At 31.9% G+C, this 23556-nt stretch overlaps 1 protein-coding gene across 3 annotated transcripts in view; it reads left to right on the top strand.

Moving 5' to 3' along the window:
• DYNC2H1 (dynein cytoplasmic 2 heavy chain 1) overlaps positions 1–23556 on the top strand; it is a 394253-nt gene that overhangs the window by 55622 nt on the left and 315075 nt on the right. For all 3 annotated transcript variants that reach the window (XM_074304391.1, XM_074304390.1, XM_074304389.1), the window contains exons 17-20: positions 3192–3420; positions 6663–6790; positions 21152–21267; positions 21927–22054. In XM_074304391.1, coding sequence (XP_074160492.1) covers positions 3192–3420; positions 6663–6790; positions 21152–21267; positions 21927–22054 — 601 coding nt within the window. The remainder of the gene's footprint in view (positions 1–3191; positions 3421–6662; positions 6791–21151; positions 21268–21926; positions 22055–23556) is intronic.

The following is a 23556-nucleotide window of genomic DNA, read 5'->3' as shown; positions in this document are numbered from 1 at the left end:
ATTTTTTCTTTGATCCATACGTTATTTAGGACTATATTATTTTCTGGCTGATTTTCAATCTATGTTTATAAATCCTTGATTAAATGTAATTTTGTTGCATTATGGTTTGAAAGTACTGCATTTAATATTTTTGCTTTTTCTACATTTTCTTGTGAGTTTTTTAAAGTTAAAATATCTGGCCAGTTTTTGTAATTACATTATATAGAATTGAGAAAAAAGATATACTTCTGTCTTTTATCATTCAATTTCTCTAGAGGTTTACCTTATTTACCTCTTCTAAATTATTTCTGCAACTTCTTTCTTGCTTATTTTATAAAAAACTTATCTAGTTATGAGAAGGAAAAGTTGAGGTCCCCCAACAGTATAGTTTTGCTGTCTCTTTTCTTTTGTGACTCATTTAACTTTTTCTTTAAAAATTTGGATGCTCTGCTATTTGGTGCATATATGTTTAATATCAATATTACTTCATTGTGAATAATGGCAGAATATCTCCTTTAATTAAGTTTATTTTTTGCTTTTGCTTTTTCTCAGATCATGATTGCTCTTCCTACTATTTTTATTTCAACCAAAGTATCCTCTCCATCTCATTATTTATTTCTGTCTTTTATTTCAAGTGTAGTTTTTGCAAGCAACATGTTGTTGGATTCTGGTTTCTAAACTATTTTACAAACTTCTATTTTATTGTTTAGTTCACTTCATTTACATTCACACTTATGATTGTAGTGTTCTTTTTCCTCTATTATATTTTTTTCTGTTTATCCTTGTCTTATTTTTTACCGAGTTCTCCTTAAAAGTCTATTTTGCTTCTGACCTCTTTATTTCTGACCACTGCCTCCTTTATTTTCCCTCCCTATTATTGCCATCCCTCTTTTCTTTTAACTCCTTCTATTCTTACATCACTTTTGAGTAAAATAGGTTTCTGTACTCAACTGGATGTGTATATATAATCTTCTCTCTTCTCTTCAAATCAGTTCAATGAGAGTAAGATTCAGGCATCTTTCCCATTTTCCCCTTTACTATAAAAATTTTCCTTGTGAGACTTTTTTAGTTGAGATATTTATTATTCTTTTTAAATTAATTTTATAATTATGATTTTTTGACAGTACATATGCATGGGTAATTTTTTTTACATTATCCCTTGTACTCACTTCTTTTCCGAATGTTCCCCTCCCTCCTTATACTCCCTCCTCTAAATGACAGGCAACCCCTACATGTTAAATGTGTTACAGTATATCCTAGATAGAGATATTTATTATTCTTAATCTTCCTTCCCTCTTCTCCCAATTCATCCCTCTTCTCCCAATTCATCCCTCTCTCATCCCTCCATTTTTTGAGCTCATCCCAACATGATTAATTCACACTTATGCTCTCTCTTTATGTAGAGTCCTTTTAATTGCCCTAATAATGATAAATTTCTTGGAAGTTACATGTTTCATATTCCTCTATAGAAATATAAATGGTTTTTCTCTTTCAGATTAACTTTTTTCATATTTCTCTTGAGTCTTACATTTGAATGTCAGATTTCTTATTCAGGTTCTGATTTTTTCATCAGGAATGCTTTAAAGTCTTCTATTTCTTTTAAAAATCCAAATTTTTTATCCTGAAGGATTACACTCAGTTTTGTTGGGTAGGATATTCTTGATTGTAATCTTACCTCTTTTGCCTTCCAAAATACATTTCAAGTTCTCCATTTCTTTAATGTAACTATTAAATCTTGTGTGATCCTGACTGTGACTTCATAATATTTGAATGGTTTCTTTTTGGCTGCTTGAAGTATTGTCTACTAAACCTGGGAACTCTGGAATTTGACTATAATTTTCTGGGAGTTTTCATTTAAGGACCTCTTTCATTTTCCATCTTATTCTCTGGTTTTAGGGTATTAAAACAGCTTTCCTTTACAATTTCTTGAAATGCTTTCTTTGATGATAGATATTTGGTACTCTAGTAATTCTTAAATTATCTATTCTTGGTCTGTTTTTCTGACTAGTTATTTTTCTGCTGCTATATTTTGCTATTCTATTTTTCTTTCTTTTGACTTTATATTATTGTTTATTGATGTCTCATGTAGTAATTACCTTTTACTTGCCAAATTATAATTTTTCAGGAATTATTTTCTTCTTTCCAATGAGTTTTTGTATTTCTTTTTAAATTTGACCAATTCTATTTTTAAGGTATTATTCTGTATTTTTATGTTATCTTATTAAACTGTTAATTCCTTTTTCATGATTTTCTTGCATTGCTTTTATACCTTTCCCTTATTTTCCTGTCACTTTTATTTATTTTAATAATTACCTTTTTGCTCTTAATTCAGTTCTTCTAGGAATCTTTTTGAGCTTGTGTCCAATCTGCATTTTTTTTGAAGCTTTTCTTATATCCATTTTTATATCATGATCTTCTGCATTTTTCTTTTGATTTTCCCTATCACCATAGTAGCTTTTAATAGTCAAGTTCTTTTTTGTTTGTTTGTCTGCTAATTTTCCAGCCTTGACCTGTAATAAAATTGAGCTCTGCTCCCCAGGAATGGGAACAAAGAAAAGCTGTCCAACTGCTATTTTCATAGCTGGTTCTGAGAATCTATATTTTTGTTTCTTCTAAAGGTGTATGATTTTTGGAGAGGTGTACTCCTTACTCTTTTGGTCCGTGCTCTGGTTGTTACCCAAGAAGGGCCTTTCTGTGAAAATCCAAGTGATTATTCTGTTCCTCAGGCCTCCTGCTCCCTTGTGACCACAAGTACTCCTCTCTACTATGAACTGCATATGGGCAGTAGATTTGCCATATAGTGCCCATCTCTGCTCCCAATGCTAGCACAGGGGTTTTCTTTAACCATTTATTGAATAACTGTCCAGTCACTTTACTGTCTTTGACCTGAGACACCTGATGCTACTGCTGTTGTTGATGTAGTTTCCAAGGCCTGATATTATTGCTCTATGGGCTCCATGTCAATCCCTATGCCAGTGTTAATGATCTTTCCTTCTGACCTGCTAAGTTGTCCTGTCTTGGAAATAATGCCTCATTTTAATCTTTTACTGGTTCTGCCACTTCAGAAATAGAATCAAAGCATTATTTTAAAGTTGTTTGAAGAGGACTGCTGAAAGAACTCAGATGTAATTCTCCCTCTTTTCTGTCATCTTGTTTACTCTCCTCCAAATTGCTTTATAATATTTATTAAAAATAATTTGTTCAACTTTTAGACAAGGAAGATTACAATTCAAGCCTCCCTTTGAAGAAATCCGGGCTAAATATTACAGAGAAATGAAGAGATTCATCAGTATCCCAAACCAATTTAGAGGAGTGAGTGATGTAGGAGATGAAGGTATCTTTACTATTATGATTGAAAGAAATGCAAGTGGATTTCTCACTATTTTCAGCAAAGCAGAAGATCTGTTCAGAAGACTAGCAGCTGTTTCAGAACAACTTAAGGTAAAAATTATGAAGTTTTTCATTGTATATTTTTGTTGTTTTTGAGATGTATTTTATTTGAATGATTGTATAATAAATGTGTAATAATTTTTATTGGTAACAGCAAATGTACAAATTTATATTTTCCTTTGTGTAAATTGGTAAGTTATTTGAAAATTCACATAATGTACTGTGTAGATTGTGATATTATTAATATAAAAATATAGATTTGCTTCTGACATCTCTTTGTTATATATGCATAAACAAATCTCTTCCCTTCTCTGAGCCTCAATTTCTTCATCTCTAAAATGGGCATATCTCTAGTATCCACAAATTTGTTATGAAGCTATAAAAATGTGTTATGCATTTAAAATTCTACACAATTGCCAGATTTTATTAACTTTGAGGGAGGTTGGAAATCATTGAACCATATTTAGAGATTCTTAATTTGTAGTTTTTATTACAAGTTAAAAAAAGAAATATCAATAGGGGAGGTATTCCTAAATATATATAGTATTTTGATTTTGATTTGAAATATATAGAGCTTTAGATTCTGTAATCTGCTTAGCATATGTCAAAGGTTTAAGCATATGTTAAGATGGAGGTAATATAATACCCACCTCTGCTGGAGTGCAGTGCTCCCATTACATAATTTTCCATATAGTTCTATATAATAATTTACAACATTATATGTAATTCACATGTAATATTATATGACAGTGTCATAAACATGCCTATATCTTTCTCTATATTTCCATATGATTTACTTTTTAATTTAATTAGGTATATTAGTTAGATTTTTAAGTAGCTTTCTGACTGATCAGAAATCTGAATGAATATTCTTTCCTATTTCACTTGCCTTCAGTCTTACTCTATAGCTATGGCAACTATTACTCCCTGATGAGTTTATGAGAAAAAATTATGTTTACCGAGTAGATTATTTTTGTTTGAATTATTTTTTCAATATTATGACATCTGAGAAATATACAAATATATGACAACTAAATTAGTTTGAACATTCATGATTCATTTTTTAGGTAATTTTCATTATTTTAGAAAGAAACCAAACCCTGGTAATTTAAAACATATCCTATGTAAATAGCACTATACTAAGATGAAGCACAAATTTTCATTATTTGCTAAAAGTATAAAATAATTTTATTCATTTTGAAAGTTTGTCTTTTATGTCTATTCCATCTATGTTTTCTCTATTTATAATGGTCACTTTAAAATGTCAATGATATGTAAAGCTTAAAAGTCGTTTACACGTCATCCTATCTCAAGTCTTAGAAACAAAAAAGATTGGGACTAGCTCATTTTTTATATTGAATATTTATAGTTTTTAATTCTGTCTGCTCTTTATTTTTTCTATTCCATCATCAAGTATAAAACATCTTGCAACTTAAACTTATAACAAAACATTATTTGTCATATGCTTCACCACAATAATAAGTCTTATTTTTAGAGGAGGCAGGAAAATTACTGTTGTTTTCTAATTTTAAAATTAGTTGTTTAAAAAATTAAAGTGACATAGTATTTTTTAAAAGAACTAAGTTTAATTCTAAACTAAGTTTATTCTAAACTTTCTAGAAAACTTTTGAGTTCATTCCATGATAAAGGATCAGGATTTTGTTGTTTAATTTTTGTATTCTCATGGCCTCCCCATTTTATATCAGTGCTAACACAGGTCATTTGAGAAGTTAGATCATTTTGGTTGAATTGAAAAAAACAATAATATATATTCCTAATATATAATTTTTCACAAGATAAATCAACTAACATACTAATGAAGTTCTAGGTATGACTAGGGTTACTTATTCTTCTAGGCAAGATGAAATATTTATCCTAGGTCATTATGGGAAGTTGAGTTTAAAATTTTCTAGATTTTTCATGTAAATGTATTTTTGTTCTTTAAGGGAAAAGAAGATTTTTTATAATTTAAAGAAATATAAATATGAAATATGTAGGCTTAAGTTGACAAATCTACATAGGATGCTATTACAGATCAATAATATTTCCTGATAATCACCTGCCACAATTTATTCAGACATTCTCCAGTTAATGAGCATCTCCTCAATGTCTAATTCATTACCCTGAGAAAAGAACTGCTACAAATATTTTGTCCTTTTCCTTATATAGTATTTTTAAAAGAGAAAAACCTGAAAGATTAAAAAATCAGCAAAACCAATCAATACATCAGAAAATATTTTTGTACAGAATAATTTGGTCACCAATCTGAGCCTTTATGAGATTTTTGCTTTTTGAGTATATTAAGTAATAGAAATAGGCTCATTCTATCCCTTTGTTTTGATGTTTTAATTAGTATTTTTTAAAAGTTTTGATAATAGGGTTTCCATCTTAAGACTTATTTTTGTCCTAGCTATTTTTCATGTTATAAGAAATATATAGAAATTATGTGGCTAATGCTAATGATCATTTTATTGAGAAATCATTTTATTAGAATTCAAAGGCAGAGTGATATAGCGGAAGGACAATTAGACTTGTCAGTATAGACATGAATTCAAATTCTAGCTCAGCACTTTCTTAGCTTTATGCTCATGGGCAAAACATTTATTAAAGACTTACTTTATACCAGAAACTGTGATAAGCACTAGGTTACAACTAATAAGCAAAAGAGAAAAATATTTTCTTCTTTCAAGGTAGTTACATTCTAATGGGGAAGGACACATATAAAAAGAAATTTAAAAATTGAAGCTAGCTAAAGTACTTTTGAGGGGAACATAGTGGTAATATTCAGAAAGACATAAGTAGATCTGGGTGAAGAAATGTGGCTAGCTTGCCTGGACTCATCTTTAAACTGGAGATATTGGAAGAATTAGCCAGTGAAAAAAAGGGAGCTTTAGGAGTAGAGAGAAGATCACAAGGGTGAAAAGGCACATTTAATAATGAAAATTTTCATTTTCTTAAGATTGGATCAGCAGAAATAGTAAAAGTTCCAAGAATCATGGTTCAAATAAATGGCTAAATAACAGAATTGTCAGTTAGTTTAATATCATCTATATCTGAAAGAACTTGAATTCTAAGAAATTAAAAGTGAATTTCCTAAAGCCACATGTGGCTTTAATGTAGTGCTTATATAGTTGGTAACCGGACTATGATTAGAATTACATTTATAAATTGTCACTCAACATGTCATTTCACAATTGCAATTTTTACATTGAGTATATATATTCTGACTTTTAAAAACTGAATAACAGTTTTTTCTATTATGAAATCATAATTATCTCTATATTTTTAAAAAGGAATGGGTTGTCATTGGACAACTAGATATGGAGACTCTTGTGGAAAAGCATCTCTCTACTGTACAAGACTGGGAGAAAAATTTTAAAGCCCTCAAAGTGAAAGGAAAAGAAGTAGAACGACTTCCAAGGTATTGGAATTTGTATAACAAATTAATTTTATATTCTTTTAAAAAATAAACACTGTTTAAATTTTTCCTTGTATTTCTCTCTTTTTCCAGAGAGCAATCACATATAACGAATATTTTTCAAAAATATTTCATTTTTCTCAGCTATATCTAATACAGTTTTTTATATTTGTCTTTAAAATTTTGAGTTCCAGATTCCCTCCCTTCCTTCTTTTGTGGGAACACCTCACCCCCATTGATAACTGAGGCATTATGCAAAACATTCCCCCCAAAAAGCCTCAAGTACAATAAAGGTTAAAAAATATGCTTCAATTTGTAGTGAGACATAATCTTTCTCTGGGTATGGCTAGCATTTTTCATCATAAGTTCTTTAGAGTAGTTTTGGATCATTGGATTGCTGACAATAGTAAAGTCATTCACAGCTGATCATCCTGCAGCATTGCTATTACTTTGTACATAGTTCATTTCCTTTTTGCCTGACTTCATGGAGGACTTTCCAAGTTTTTCTGCTTATCATTTCTTACAAAACTGTAATGTTTCCTCAAAATCATATACCACAATTTATTCAGACATTCTTCAGTTGATGGGCATCTCCTCAATTTCTAATTCTTTACCCTAGGAAAAGAAGTGCTATAAATATTTTCATCCTTTTCCTTATATATTTTTAAAATAGAAAAATCTAAGAGATTAAAAAAATCAGCAAAATCAATCAATACATCAGAAAAGTCTCAAAATATGTATCTTAGTACATAGTTCTGGTCCACCAACTATAAAGAGGTGTTTGGAAAGGTGTCTTCTCCTATCTCTTCTTTGGGACTGTGCTGCTGCTTTGTAACATTCCCTTTCACTTTTTTGTGAACATTACAGTAGTTGTGTATTGTTTTCTGAATTCTACTTTCTTCACTTTTCATCATCAGTTTATGTCTTTCAGTGCTTCTCTGTTTCCTGCATATTCAGCACTTCTTATATCATTGTAATATTTCATTGCATTCTTGTATCACAATTTGTTGAATCATTCTCCAGTTGATGGACAACCTCTTTTGTTATTATAATTTCTTTTCTTTGGAAATGGGGTGATAAAACTGAGCTGCTTCTCTCCTGCTTCACCTCCTTGCTGAAGTATTTTAAGTGGGATGGCAGAAAGAGAGAAACTTCTTGTTCCTAGCTATTGGCAGAAATTTGGTTCAGCCTAAGACGCTAAAGCTCCAATAAAACTATTGCTGGGCTTGGGAGTCTGAGAAGGGGAGAAGATAAAAGCTTACTTAAAGCAGGTACAAAGAATCTCCTCTTTCCTTGATATCTTTTAAGGCTCCACTTTGACAGACTACTAAAGAGAATCTCTCTTTAGTATTTTCCACAAATGAAAAAAAAAACAAACAGTAAGTGATACTACTTAGATATCAACTTTCATAAATGAAAAATTAAATCTTCAGGATTTTTTTAGGGAGAATTCCAGTGCACTTTATGCCTTGTGATTGATATTTATAGCTAAATATATAAATATTATAATATATATATAAATATTTATAGATTTTTGACAATGTGCCTTTTAACTTTTATTTTATAAAAATAAAATTATACAAAAGCATTCCCTATATTCCTTTGAATTTTACATCTATTATTTTTACTGAATGATAATATTATATTATGATTATCTATCATGATTTTTTAAAGTCATTCTTCAATGGAAGTCACTTGTTTTGTTTCTTATTCCTTTCTATCAATTTTTTTCTGATTTTGATATTCTAATATTTATTTTAGTGGGATTACTGGGTCAACAAATATGACTGTTATAGTCACTGCGCATTTCTTGCGTAACTGGACCAATTTACAACTCCATTCATAGTGTATTTATGGGTCTGCTTCCCATCATCTCCCCCAATATTGGATCTTTTTTTTCAACACATTTGCCAATTTATTGAGTGAAAGGAAATGATATATTAAGTATTTAAATTTATATTTTCCAGTTATTAATAATTTTAAGCATATTGTCATGTAATTACCAACAGTTTACCATTTTTTTGAAAACCATGTGTTTTCTAAAACATAAGAATATGTATTCTTTGCCTAGGATTGTAGGATTTGGACTTTAACACCCGACTATACTTGTGGTGATTACTGAACTGAAACAAAGGCTGCTCCCAGAGACCCCAAAGAAACCAAAACAAAAGAGAAGATTACATAAAAGTATTGCCAAGATTTATGCTTTAGTATAAGTGGCAGACCTGTGATTTGAAGTTAATACCTGTTTCCAAATCCATGCTTTTTGCAGTCTTTCTTGTTAGTCTGCTTAATTGAGAGTATGATACCATTTTCTAAGAAAATAAATGTGTTCTTAGAATAAATCTCTACAGCTTAGATAACCAGTTCCTAAAACTATTATATGGAGAAAATATTTGAAAAAAAACCATAAAATTATATTCTTAGAATGAGACATTATTCTAATTATGTTCTCCAAACTAATTCATTAGTATTCCTTTAAAAATTATTGAGCAACTTCAGTTATTATTTCTTTTTCTGATTAATAGATTTTAATGAGCCTCTTTTTTGGTGTATCTTTCACTTCAGTTCTGCTGAGCATCTGAATTTTCATAAAAGCTGGCCATTTTAGGATTAAGTCTGTATTCAAAATTAACTAATTTGTAATTTAGTTTATCTAAACAGATTATCCATTCAGCAACTAGTTGTATCCTGAAAACTAAAGAAAGCAAGTAGATAACTCCACTTCTCTCTTGCAAGAAATGGAAATATTGACTACTTTCCATCACTTTCTACCCTTCTGTTTTAAGTTTTCAACTTTTGGACTTAGGGTACTTCATGATCCTTTTGTATAAACTACGGTAAAGTTAAATTATTGATCTTTATATTTACTGAAATTATCAGGATACATTTTGCTGACTTATTTTCTAAGTAGACATTCTATTCATATAAAGATTTTCCTTATTTCTTATAAAAAATGTTAAATGTATTTTTAGTGGTAAAATAGTGAATTTTACTTATAGCACTCTCCAATCATATAATTTTAGAACTATGAAAGGACATTAGTGGTCATTTCTTCTCCTACCTTATCTGAAATAAATCTTTTCTAACATTAAAAAGCAGTGTTCAATTTAGCTTTATTGAACATTTCTTCTTATAAGAATCTTACTTATGAAAAAGCAGACTATTCCATTTTATTTTCTTAATTCTGATTATTTGGAGGTGACTTTGAGTACATACTTATCTTCCTGAAACTTCTACCATTTGATTTTAGGTTTGTCCTTTGGAGCCACATAAAACTATCTAATCACTCTCATCTGTGAGTGGATATCTGACATCATTTATAGTTCTGTTCATTACTTTGAAAAGAATCCCCACTACACTCTCTCTACCTGAGGAGTTCTCTATCTTTTGCTAGAGGAACTTTAATGAGAAATCTATCATTTGAATAGAAACTCCATTCCATTCTGAATAGCTCTAATTGTTGACCTAGAGGATAAAATATTTGTTCTGGAGTCAAGATGAACTGACTTCATAATATAACTTAGACACTTAGTGGCTTTGTGACTCTGGAGAAATTGCATAACCTCTGCCTGCCTCATTTCCCATCTTTAATATGGGGATAATGATAGCAAATGGTTCTCATATAATATGTTTCTTTTCTTTCACAATTATGGTTGCATTTCTGGGATTGAGCCTGATTTTGACAAGTAAAATTGCATATACTTTCTTACAAAGGGTAGTGAAATGATTACTTCTCGCATTCTGGATAATATGCTTCTATTGTTACTGTACAAGATTGCAATAATATTTTTAACATAAGTATTATACTAACGATACATATTAGCCTTATCTACTGCAACCTACACATTTTTTATTTTCACATGAGCTACTGTTTAGTTATGTCATATTTATTTCAAACTTTAATAGTAAAGTTAATTTTTTTGTGAACCTAAATAGATTTAACAATACTATTTTCATTTTATTAGTCTATGAGTTCTTTTTTTGAGGCCATTGAAAGTTTTCCTCCTGATTCTAATTTAATATATTATTTTTCATGTTAACTACAAATTTGAGAAGTATCATGGATATAATATTTATTGGTTTGTCTGCATAGCTGAATGCTATAGAGATAACGTTTAAATTGATGAAATTTAACAAAAAGCAAGACCAAAGACTTAGGACATTCTACAGTAGATCTTCATCAATATTTTTATCTGTCCATTAATGCTTTTTGGGTTACCTTCATTCATTTAGTTCTATCTACCTAACACTATTCTGGTCTAGCTCACATCTCCAAAAGGATACCATGAGAAGTTTTATTTGCTGCCTTCCTGCAACCCAAACATACTGAGTCTTTCATTATCAAACAGTAATAATCACGAATCCTATTTACATAGAACTTTTAAGATTGGCAAAGTGCTTTTTTCACAATAACACTATAAATAATCTAATAGTGATTATTTCCATTTTAGATTGTAGAATTGAACTTTCTTTTCATATAGTTATGATTAATATGAAAATGTGAAAGAATTGTGTCATACTAAGAATGAATTTATTGTAAAGATGAAAACTAAAGATAGCAGAAAGGCCATTTTTAAGCCCTTTTGCAGAAAAGGGTATTCAGAAAGACTTAGAACCTCTTATAATAAATAGGATGAGGTTAATTGAAAAGAAGCTAATTTACACAAATTATCCCACTCCACAAACCTGTATTTTCTCATTTTCTCTCAGGATGATGGAAGGCATTATGCCTTTCTAGGCAAGTCTATATTTATATCTTGATATTTGTCTATATAACTATTTCATTCCTTTTTTAACTCATTCCCATGTGAGTAGGATTTCAGAATTATCAGCCCTCCTCCCCCATTTAATTCCTCTCTGTTTGTTCTTGCTCTTGAAGCTCATTTCTATAGTATGATTATTATTTTTATCTTTTACTACATGGTTTGCTTTTTAGTCATATCATACTCAGTTCTATCTCAATCTTTCTTTTATATACCTAATTAAAAATAATGATCTTAGATATATGATTTAAATTTCCACAAATAAAACATTTAAGTTTGTCTTTATTGGGTCTCTTAAAATTAGTTTCGATGTTGGCTCTTATTTATCAAATTTTCTATTGAGTTCAGGTTTGTTTGCAACAAATTCCTGAAAATCTGAAATCCATTTAAAAATTCTATATTATACCTGATTTTGATGGTTATATTGTTTTTGGCTGTAACCCTAGTTCTTTTGATTGTAGATTTATAATATTCTAGGACATGGGTTCTTTTATTGTATCTGCTGCTAAGTCTTGCAATTTTAATTGTAGCTCCAGCATATTTAATTTCGTTATTAATACAGTGTGAGTTTCCTTTCTTTCCATAGTTGTTTTTTTCTCCTCTGTCTGTTGTTTTTTTTTTGGGGGGGGGGCGATAAGAGCTTGTTAGTGTATTCACCTCTAGTCTTGAGGCGAGGTGGATGGTGTCTCTGACCTCATTTCTGTTCTCCCTTCTGGTCTGGAACCCCAAACCAAGAACTCTACCTGCTTGTAAGTGCCTGAAGCCAATATCTTCCTTGCCCCACTGCTTCTGCATTCAACCACAATGTGCTGGTTCTTTCTCATTCCACACTGTCTGGGAAGTGAATGTTCCTGTGGTTGGGGTGATGCTCCTCTGAACCCTAGGCTCCTTATTGGAGCTTACCTGGAGATGTTTATATTTCACACTGGTCAAACCTGAGGTTTTCTTCGGATCTTCTTTGTGGTCCCAGGAGGACCACTGTTCTGCCTCAAGTCTTATTGTTATTATTTTTTTTAACTTGGTCTAATGTTCACCCTGAGAAGCAATTTTGTTTTGTTTGTGGGGGAAATCTGGAGAGGCTGAAATTTTCTGACCTACTGCAGCGTCTTCCTAGAATTCTCTATTGAGACATCTGTTGATAAAGAAATACTTAATGAGACAGACAGACAGACAGACAGAGGCAGAGAAAGAGAGACAGACAGAGAGAGATAATACTGTGATACAGAAAGGAATTCATTCAGGGGCAAAAGTATAAAGGAGATTATTCTTGGCAAAGAGAAGGGATGCTTCAACAAAGACTAGAGCAATAAGACAATGCAGAATGGTTTTGAGAGGTGAAAGAAGAGGAGAGAAATGACAGCTTTGACTTTTTTCAATAAAGTAGCAGATCAACTCTACTGACATAGAATGGTGAAAAGGACTTGAAACTGGATAGATTTAGATTGAAAAAAACTCCTGAAAAGGTGGAAAGCAATCTTGGAAGATATAAAAAAAATTTGAAGTTAGATAACACCAATTTGTAGTGGAATCAGTTAACATAGTATTGACTTTCATCAATGTCATTTATCTACAAAAGTTTGGGGTTTGGCAAGGTATGATTTTCAAGGAAAGCATTTCAAAGGAAATGTATAAAATATAGTTGAAATGGTTAAATATGAGGTTAGATATGCATGTATAAATGTATACATATTTATATACATATACACATTTATATTTGTAATTTAAATATATATATATTTAATATTGAACATATAATACATTTACTTTAGTATATGTGTTTCATATTTCAGATATATGTGCATATAATATAAAGTACTTTTCCCCTGTAGAGATCATTCTTTGCTGGAGGAAATAAGGTGATACTTCTTTAGGAAGTAATTCAGATTATGAGACAAACATAAAATCACTTCTCAAAAGTTTATTTTATTTTTATTGATGCCCATTTTTGGTCACATTTATTTTTGAATTTATTCTTTTCCCCTACAAACCATTTCTTGTAACAATTAAACAGATTTTTTAAAAAAGGGTTTATTTAGGATAATGAAAACAATTGTGTTCACTTGTATATTTATATGTAACATTCCACATTTATAATCTTCTGCTACTGTAGTGAAAGAAGAAAAATACATTTTATCATTTCTTCTTTAGGGCCAAAGTTGGTTATTATAATTAGGCAGCATTAAGTTTCATTATTTGGTTATTTTCCTTTACAATTAATGTAGTAATTGTTTTTATTATTTTATGGTTATATATATTCTGCTTACTAAAGTAAGCATATTGTTTCTTCCACTTAATTCTCTTGTTACTTAAAAGCTGTGCAAAACTTCTGATTCATTCATTCATTCATTTATTTATTTAATGTTTTTCGTTGGTTTTTTTCCCAGAGACAGTTGAGGTAAGTGACTTGTCTAGAGTCATATGGTTAATAAATGTTAAGTATTTGAGGACAGATTTGAATTCAGATCCTCCTTATTTCAGGGCTGGTTTTCTATCCACTGTATCATTTGACTGCCCCCTTCTGATTTATTTATTTATTTATTTTAGAATTAATTTTATAATTAAAACATTTTTTGACAGTACATATGTATAGGTAATTTTTTTACAACATTATCCCTTGTACTCCCTTCTGTTCCGAATTTTTCCCCTCCTTCCCTCCACGCCCTCCCCTAGATGGCATACATTCCCATACATATTCCCATACATATTAAATATGTTATAGTATACCTAGGTACAATATATATGTGCAGAACCAAATTTTGTTGTTGTTGTTGTTGTTGTTGTTGTTGTTGTTGTTGTTGTTGTTGTTGTTGTTGTTGCAAAGGAAGTATTGAATTTGGAAGGTAAAAATAACTTGGGGAGAAAAAACAAAAAAATGCTAACAGTTTACATTCATTTCCCAGTGTTCCTTTTCTGGGTGTAGCTGACTCTGTCCATCATTGATCAATTAGAATCGGATTAGCTCTTCTCTATGTTGAAGATATCCACTTCCATCAGAACATATCCTCATAAAGTATTGTTGTTGAAGTGTATAATCTCCTAGTTCTGCTCATTTCACTCAGCATCAGTTGATGTAAGTCCCTCCAAGCCTCTCTGTATTCATCCTGCTGGTCATTTCTTACAGAACAATAATATTCCATAGCATTCATATACCATAATTTACCCAACCATTCTCCAGTTGATGGGCATCCATTCATTTTCCAGTTTCTAGCCACTACAAAAAGGGCTGCCACAAACATTTTGGCATATACAGATCTGTTAGGTTCTTACTAAGTGGTAATGAGATAATGAGATATTAGGTTCTTACTAAGTGCTAAGTCGGTACTTGACAATTGTCTAGTTCAGGCCTTTCCTGGGGAAGACCTCGCATGCTTAGGAGGAGTAAGTTCATTGGTTGAAGTAGTTCTTCCCAGAAGCCCTTGCATTATCCCACGCCCATTCTCTGGGAGGATAAAGAGGGCAGCTCTGGAAGAAAAAGGGAGTTGTTTCTGGACCAGACTTGAGGCTGCTCTCTGCAGGAAGGGAAGGTCGGCTCTCTACAGGAAGAAGAATTCTGTCCGAAGAGATTTGAGTTGACACAGCAGATTTCCTCCCAGAGAGCGATCAGCAGCTTCTGGAGACAACAGCATATTACAAATATCCCTTTCCCCTTCTTTTTTTTTTTTTTTTTTTTTTTTTTTTTTTTGAGGCTGGGGTTAAGTGACTTGCCCAGGGTCACACAGCTAGGAAGTGTTAAGTGTCTGAGACCAGATTTGAACTCGGGTCCTCCTGAATTCAGGGCTGGTGCTTTATCCACTGCACCACCTAGCTGCCCCCTACCCTTTCCCTTCTTTAGTATTTCCTTGGGATATAAGCCCAGGAGTAGCACTGCTGGATCAAAGGGTATGCACAGTTTGATAACTTTTTGGGCATAATTCCAGATTGCTTTCCAGAATTGTTGGATTCTTTCACAATTCCACCAACAATGCATCAGTGTCCCAGTTTTCCCACATTCCCTCCAACATTCATCATTATTTGTTCCTGTCATGTTAGCCAATCTGACAGGTGTGTAGTGGTATCTCAAGAGTTGTCTTAATTTGCATTTCTCTGATCAATAGTGATTTGGAACACTCTTTCATATGAGTGGAAATAGTTTCAATTTCATCATCTGAAAATTGTCTGTTCATATCCTTTGACCATTTTTCAATTGGAGAATGGCTTGATTTCTTATAAATTAGAGTCAATCCTCTGTATATTTTGGAGATGAGGCCTTTTCAGAATCTTTAACTGAAAAAATGTTTTCCCAATTTGTTACTTCCCTTCTAATCTTGTTTGCATTAGTTTTGTTTGTATAAAAGCTTCTTAATTTGATGTAATCAAAATTTTCTATTTTGTGATCAATAATGATCTCTAGTTCTCCTTTGGTCACAAATTCCTTCCTCCTCCACAAGTCTGAGAGGCAAACTATCCTATGTTCCTCTAATTTATTTATGATCTCATTCTTTATGCCTAAATCATGAACCTATTTTGATATTATCTTAGTATGTAGTGTTAAGTGTGGGTCTATGCCTAATTTCTGCCATACTAATTTCTAGTTTTCCCAGAAATTTTTGTCAAATAATGAATTCTTATCCCAAAAGTTGGGATCTTTGGGTTTGTCAAACACTAGATTGCTATTTTTATTCACTATTTTGTCCTGTGAACCTAACCTATTCCACTGAACAACTAGTCTATTTCTTAGCCAATACCAAATAATTTTGGTGACCGCTGCTTTATAATATAGTTCTAGATCAGGTACAGCTAGGCTACCTTCATTTGATTTTTTTTTCATTACTTCCCTTGAAATTCTTGATTTTTTTGTTCTTCCATATGAATTTTTTTGTTATTTTTTCTAGGTCATTAAAATAGTTTCTTGGGAGTCTGATTGGTATAGCACTAAATAAATATATTAGTTTTGGGAGTATCGTCATCTTTATTATGTTCACTCGCCCTAATCAAGAGCATTTAATGTCTTTCCAATTATTTAAATCTGACTTTATTTTTGTGGCAAGTGTTTTGTAATTTTGCTCATATAATTCCTGACTTTCCTTTGGTATATATATTCCCAAATATTTTATACTATTGACAGTTATTGTGAATGGGATTTCTCTTTGTATCTCTTGCTCTTGGATTTTGTTGGTAATGTATAAAAATGCTGAGGATTTATGTGGATTTATTTTGTATCCTAGAACTTTGCTAAAGTTCTGAATTATTTCTAATAGCTTTTTAGCAGAGCCTTTGGGGTTCTCTAAGTATACCATCATGTCATCTGCAAAGAGTGATAGTTTGATTTCCTCATTACCTACTCTAATTCCTTGAATTTCTTTCTCGGCTCTTATTGTCGATGCTAGCGTTTCTAGTACAGTATTGCATAGTAATGGTGATAGTGGGCAACCTTGTTTTACTCGTAATCTTACTGGAAAGGTTCCAGTTTATCACCATTACATATGATGTTTACTGACGGTTTTAAATATATGCTCCTTATTATTTTATGGATTAGTCCATTTATTCCTATATTCTCAAGTGCTTTTAGTAGGAATGGATGTTGGATTTTATCAAATGCTTTTTCTGCATCTATTGAGATGATCATATGGTTTTTGTTAATTTGGTTATTGATATGGTTGATTATGCTAATAGTTTTCCTAATAGTGAATCAGCCCTGCATTCCTAGAATAAATCCTACTTGGTCATAGTGTATTATCCTGGGGATGATTTTCTGTAGTCTTTTTGCTAATATTTTCTTTAAGATTTTAGCATCAAATTCATTAGGGAGATTGGTGTATAATTTTCTTTCTCTGTTTTCAGCCTACATGGTTTAGGTATCAGTACTATGTCTGTGTCATAAAAGGAATTTGGTAGGACTCCTTCAATCCTTATTTTTTTCATATAGTTTATATAGCATTGGAGTTAGTTGTTCTTTAAATGTCTGGTAGAATTCACATGTAAATCCATCAGGTCCTGGGGATTTTTTCTTAGGGAGTTGGTTAATAGCTTATTCTATTTCTTTTTCTGAAATGGGACTGTTTAGACAATTTACTTCTTCCTCTGTTAATCTTTGCAAGCTATATTTTTGAAAGTATTCTTCCATTTCATTTAAGTTATCGAATTTATTGGTATAAAGATGAGCAAAGTAGCTGCTAACTCTTGTTCTAATTTCCTCTTTATTAGTGGTGAGTTCTCCCTTTTCATTTTTAAGATTCTCAATTTCTTTTCCTCTTTCCTTTTTTTAAATCAGATTTACTAAGGATTTTTCTATTTTGTTGTTTTTTTTCCTAGAACCAACTCTTAGTTTTATTAGTTAATTCAGTAGTTTTTTTACTTTCAATTTTATTAATCTCCCCTTTTATTTTTTGAATTTCAAGTTTCGTGTTTGTCTGGGGTTTTTTAATTTCTTCCTTTTCTAGCATTTTTAGTTGTAAGCCCAATTCATTGACCTTCTCTTTCTCTATTTTATAAAACTTCCCCTTATTACTGTTTTGGCTGTATCCCACACATTTTTGGTATGATGTTTCATTATTGTCATTTTCTTGGGTGACGTTATTAATTATGTCTATGATTTGCTGTTTTACCCAATCATTCTTTAGTATGAGATTATTTAGTTTCCAATTATTTTTTGGTCTATTTTCCCCTGGCTTTTTATTGAATGTAATTTTCCTTGCATTGTGATCTGAAAAGGATGCATTTACTATTTCTGCCTTACTGCATTTGATTTTGAGGTTTTTATGTCCTAGTATATGATCAATTTTTGTATAGGTTCCATGAACTGCTGAGAAGAGAGTGTACTCCTTTCTGTCTCCATTTAGCTTTTGCCACAAATCTATCATATCAAACTTTTCTAGTATTCTATTTACCTTTTTGACTTCTTTCTTATTTATTTTGTGGTTTGATTTATCTAATTCTGAGAGTGCAAAGTTGAGATCTCCCACTATTATAGTTTTGCTGTCTATTTATTCTTGCAGCTCTCTTAATTTCTCTTTTAAGAATTTAGATGCTGCACCACTTGGTGTGTATATGTTTAATATTGATACTGCTTCATTATCTATGCTACCCATTAGCATGATATAGTTCCCTTCCTTATCTCTTTTAATTAGATCAATTTTTGTTTTGCTTGATCTGAGATGAGGATGGATTCCCCTGCTTTTTTGGCTTCACCTGAAGCATTGTAGGTTCTGCTTCACCCTTTTACTTTTAGTTTGAATGTATCACCCTGTTTCAGGTGTGTTTCCTGTAAACAACATATAGTAGGATTCTGGCTTTTAATCCAGTCTGCTTCCTCTTTATGAGCGAGTTTACCCCATTCACATTTATGGTTAGAATGACTAATTCTATATTGCTTGCCATCCTGTTAACCCCCCTGCTTATGCTTTTCCCCTTTGCTTCCCTCTTACCTCCCTACCCAGTATTAAACTTGTGAGCACCATTTATTTTTCACTGCCCTCCCTTTTTAGTATCCCTTCCCCAACTTAAAATTCCTCCCCCTATTTTACCCCTTTTCCTCACAATTTCTGTATTCAATTCCCCTTAGCTTATTCCTTTTCACCCACTTTTCAATGAAGTGGAAGAAGTTTCACCATAAATTGAATATGTCAATTGATACGCACTATGTTCATCTCCCTCCTTTCTTTCTCTCAGATATAGTAGGATACCTTTGCCTCTTCATGAGGAGATGTAGTGTCACTACTTTACCCTTTTTTGATATAATTTCCTTTCCACCTCTGGTTTCTAGGACAAATTATACATGTGTTTTTTTACATTTTTTTTTTTTTTGGCAGAAGTATAGTTCTCAAGATTTCTTTTTACCATTTTAGAAATCTCTTGAGTTCTGTATTTGAAGATCAAACATTTTGTGCAAGTCTGTTTTTTTCATCAAGAATAGATGGAATTCATTTATTTTGTTAAATGTTCATCTTCTTCCCTGGAAAACGATGGTCATTTTTGTTGGATAAATTATTCTTGGCTATATACCAAGTTCCTTAGCGTTACGGAATATCATGTTCTAGGCCCTTCATTTCTGTAATGTGGACGCTGCTAGATCCTGGGTTATCCTTATTGTGACTCCTCCATATCTGAATTGGTTTTTTCTAGCAGCTTCCAATATTTTTCCTTTATCTCTTGGTTCTTGAACTTGGCCAGTATATTTCTTGGTGTTTTGATTTTAGGTTCCCTTTCAGTAGGTGATCGATGAATTTTTTCAATGTCTATTTTACCCTCTGTTTCTAAAACATCTGGGTTGATAATTTCCTGGAAAATAGTGTCCAGGCTTTTTTTTTTCCTCACATTTTTCAGGGAGTTTGATTATTCTCAAATTGTCTCTCTTGGATCTGTTTTCCAGATCTGTTGTCTTTCTAATAAGGTACTTGGCATTCTTTTCAATTGTTTCCTTTTTCTGTTTTGCTTGACTATTTCTTGGTTTCTCCTTGAGTCATTCATTTTCACTTCTTTGAGTCTAATTTTCAATGATGTATTTTTTTCACTCACTTTTTAAATACCTTTTTGCAATTGTCCAATTGAGTTTTTATCTTCTATGGAATTTTTTTCCATATTCATCCATTTTATTTTTTAGAGAGCTGTTTTCTTTTTCCAGCTCACTAATTTTATTTTTCAATGATTTGGATGACTTCTCTAGACTCTCTTGCCAAGATTCCCTTTCCTTTTCCTATTTGTCTTCTAGCTCTCTTGTGAGAGCCTTTTTGATTTCTTCTATGATATCTTTGTGTATTGAGGAGCAGATCATATCCCCCTTAGGGGATTCCTCTGGCGACAATCTGCTTTTAGTCTCCTCAGGGTTTGAAGTCTGCTCTCTCTCCATACAGAAGCTGTCAATGGTTAGAGCCCCTTTAAATTTTTTGTTCATTTTGTCTGAGCTGGAATTGAAGAAAATAAATCAACAAGAGAAACAATTAGTCTGTTTCCGGGGGGTGGGGGAAATGGGGCTGGATGGTATTACCGGGCTTTCTCTACAGACTTAGGGAGACTATAGTAGTAGTGAGACACTAACAGGACAGCGATGGCTGCACTGTGTCTGTGCTCTGAGGCTCTAAGAATGTGTTGAGTCACTCTGGGTGGGGATGGGGGTGGCGGGGCTCCGAGAGACCTGGCTTTCTGGGGTTTTATTCTTTATCTCCACTGTTTACATATTCTCTGCTGATCCTGGCTTGCTGCCAAGATGGAGTATCCACTCTGGGGTAAAGGTGGTTTTGCAGAAACAGAAGAGATTGCACCCCTCCCCCTTCTGGTCTGAGCAGTGTGAGCTGTCTGCCGCTTGCTTGCTGCCTGCCCTCAGTCTGTACCCAGTCTGTTCATCCCCTCCCCCAAGCAAACACAGTCCTTCTCTGGTGAATTTCAAGGATGTCTTCTGTTGGTGATTATTTGTGGGTTTCTTTTCCGGTCAAGCATTAATTCTGAGGCTTGTCATGAAGTAAGTCCTGAGAGAAAACACGGAGCTTAAGCAGCTGTCTGCTTCCACGCGCCATCTTGGCCGGAAGAAGTTGATTTATTTTTAACTTTTTTTTTTTTTTTTAATAATATAATTGTTTCCTTTCACCAGTCTTTATCTTACAGTCTGTCATTTTGATTTTTTCAGCACTGTCAAAGTAGATTGTTTGAATATTAATTGCAACCCTGTGAAGACTGTGATTGATGATCTTATCCAGAAATTATTTGATGCTCTTGTTATATCTTTGAGAAAGTCTATACAAGGTAAAGCCTTTTTCATTTTAATTTTTTAAATGTAGACATGTCATTTTAATTTTTTAAATGTAGACATGTAGACGTGCTATTTATGAAATATGCTGAGATAAAATTAAAAATCAAGGTTTGACTTGAGTAATATAGTTTGTTTAAAATTATTCAAGAATTTAAATTCATTAAAGAATTAATTTTAAATTTGAAAGAGAAAATATTAACATGTTATTATACACCTGCTTTTGAGAGCGAGACCTATTTTTTGTTATAGTTTTCAGTAGAGTCATAGTGATATTCCATGGTTTAATTCCTAATTTTTACTGAAGATTTTTAGGTAAGATTGATATAACACAGAGATATGGTAGAATTGCTCTTGCCCTTTGATACCAAAATCTGTTTTGTTAGATTTTATTGAAATTTTCAGCATATTTTTGAATTATTTAAAATTATTTATTTGAAGTTATATCTTGATTTTTATCTAATTCAGTTAAAAATTCAATAGACATTTATTATATTTTCCTTTCAATAATTAAGTGATTAAGCAACCAAAATGTTGTGTCATTTATAGAAAGTAATACATTTCATGTAGATGCATTTTTGTCAGAAAGTTAATATAATTAACCGAAGTTGGACTTAAGATGTTAGTATTTTTCTTATATTTCTTTGCCACTCAGCTCATTTAAATGAAATTGATTCATTTGTCACTGATGCTATGGAAGTATTAACAGTTATGCCTCAAACTGTGGATGAAATAGGTGATGCAAACTTGGAATATAGTAAGCTGCAAGAAAGGAAGCCAGAGGTAAGTACCTTTCAAGGAGATTTCTTTTTAAAATGTGAAATTATTTATTAGAAATAGACAAATTATTTTTATTTATTCATTATAGAAGAAAATGACAAACAATACTGTTTTAATGTCCTATGTTAAAGTGTTTTATAAAATTTTATTATAAAATTATTTTTAATACAACTTTTATAAATTTCTAAAATTTGTAAAATATATTAAAATCAGAGCTCACTATTATTATTACTGATGTTATGCATCTAATTGTTTATTATCTTCACATTGCATTCCTTTTGGTAGATGGCTTCCTGGATTATAAACTTAATAAAATTAAGGCCATCTGGATTTTTTCCATTTCTGTCTCTCTTCAGTCCATTGTTAAACAACATTTTAAAACTCAGATCACTGATACTAGAAAAGTTATGGACAGAGCCAATCTCAGTTGGGGATTTTAGTTCCTTTTCCATGAAGATCCCAGCCTTTCTCTCTTCTCAGAACCAGAGAGGGAAGTGAATGCAGCTTTTAATGGTTATTTGCTTTTTGTGGAAACAGCTTACTAGGGTCAGTATAGTTTGCTATGGCATCATAGAGTACTAGAAAAGTAGCTGTATTTTGGAGTCAGAGTCTTAGTATTGAATCCAAGCTCTGGCAATAGCAACCCTTTTACTTTGGACAAATCACTTCTCCCCCTGACCCTTACTATCTTCATATTTCAAATGAGGGCATTGAACTAGATAACCTCCAAACCAATATTATCATAGAAGAGAAAAATGGATGTGATCTATTGTCTGTTGTTGGTCTATTAGATGGAGTAAGAACTGATGAGAGATCTTAATTATAGTCTTTTCTTTTCCCTGATCATTATCTGAACAACATGCCTTTGTTTTCATTCCTTTATATCTTAGTATGTAAATTTTGGGAAGATAATTAGCAAAATTCTTCAAGGAGCTATTTTAAGTTCTAGTTCTGGTAAAGTTGTAGAATAGGGGTCATATTCATATGCCTATCTGTAGTGTCTTGGCTAGCTTTCTGGAGGATCTCTCTGGAGTTTGGAGTCTGAGCTCGAGCTCACACATACTTGAGTCTGCTTATTTCAAGCCCTCTAAACCCTTAAATACCTTAGTATAATTACATCACTACAATGCACTGAGCATGTGCCAACTGTAGAACCATTACATCACACTAAGTATATGTGAAGTAGAGAACCATTATCTCATCAGTCATACTGAGTAAACACCCTGTTGTAAATATCTTTGCTTTAAGTATACTTTTCCAGAGTTCTAGTCCTCTACATCTTTCAATAGTTGACTCTGTTGCTTATTTGTAGGAATTCAAAAGTTAAAAGTTATTTATATATATATGTATGTATATATATATATATATACATACATATATATATAAATAACTTTTAACTTTTTAATATATATCATTTGTATATACAGAGAATTATGGGAGGGACTAGGAGGTGCAAAGAGGCTAGCCAGAGTCACTTCGGTGAGAGAGATGAAGAGGTGAGGTCA

The sequence above is a fragment of the Sminthopsis crassicaudata genome, chromosome 3, assembly GCF_048593235.1.
Source record: "Sminthopsis crassicaudata isolate SCR6 chromosome 3, ASM4859323v1, whole genome shotgun sequence".
NCBI lineage: Eukaryota > Metazoa > Chordata > Mammalia > Dasyuromorphia > Dasyuridae > Sminthopsis > Sminthopsis crassicaudata.
This window is presented reverse-complemented; position numbering and strand designations above follow the sequence as displayed.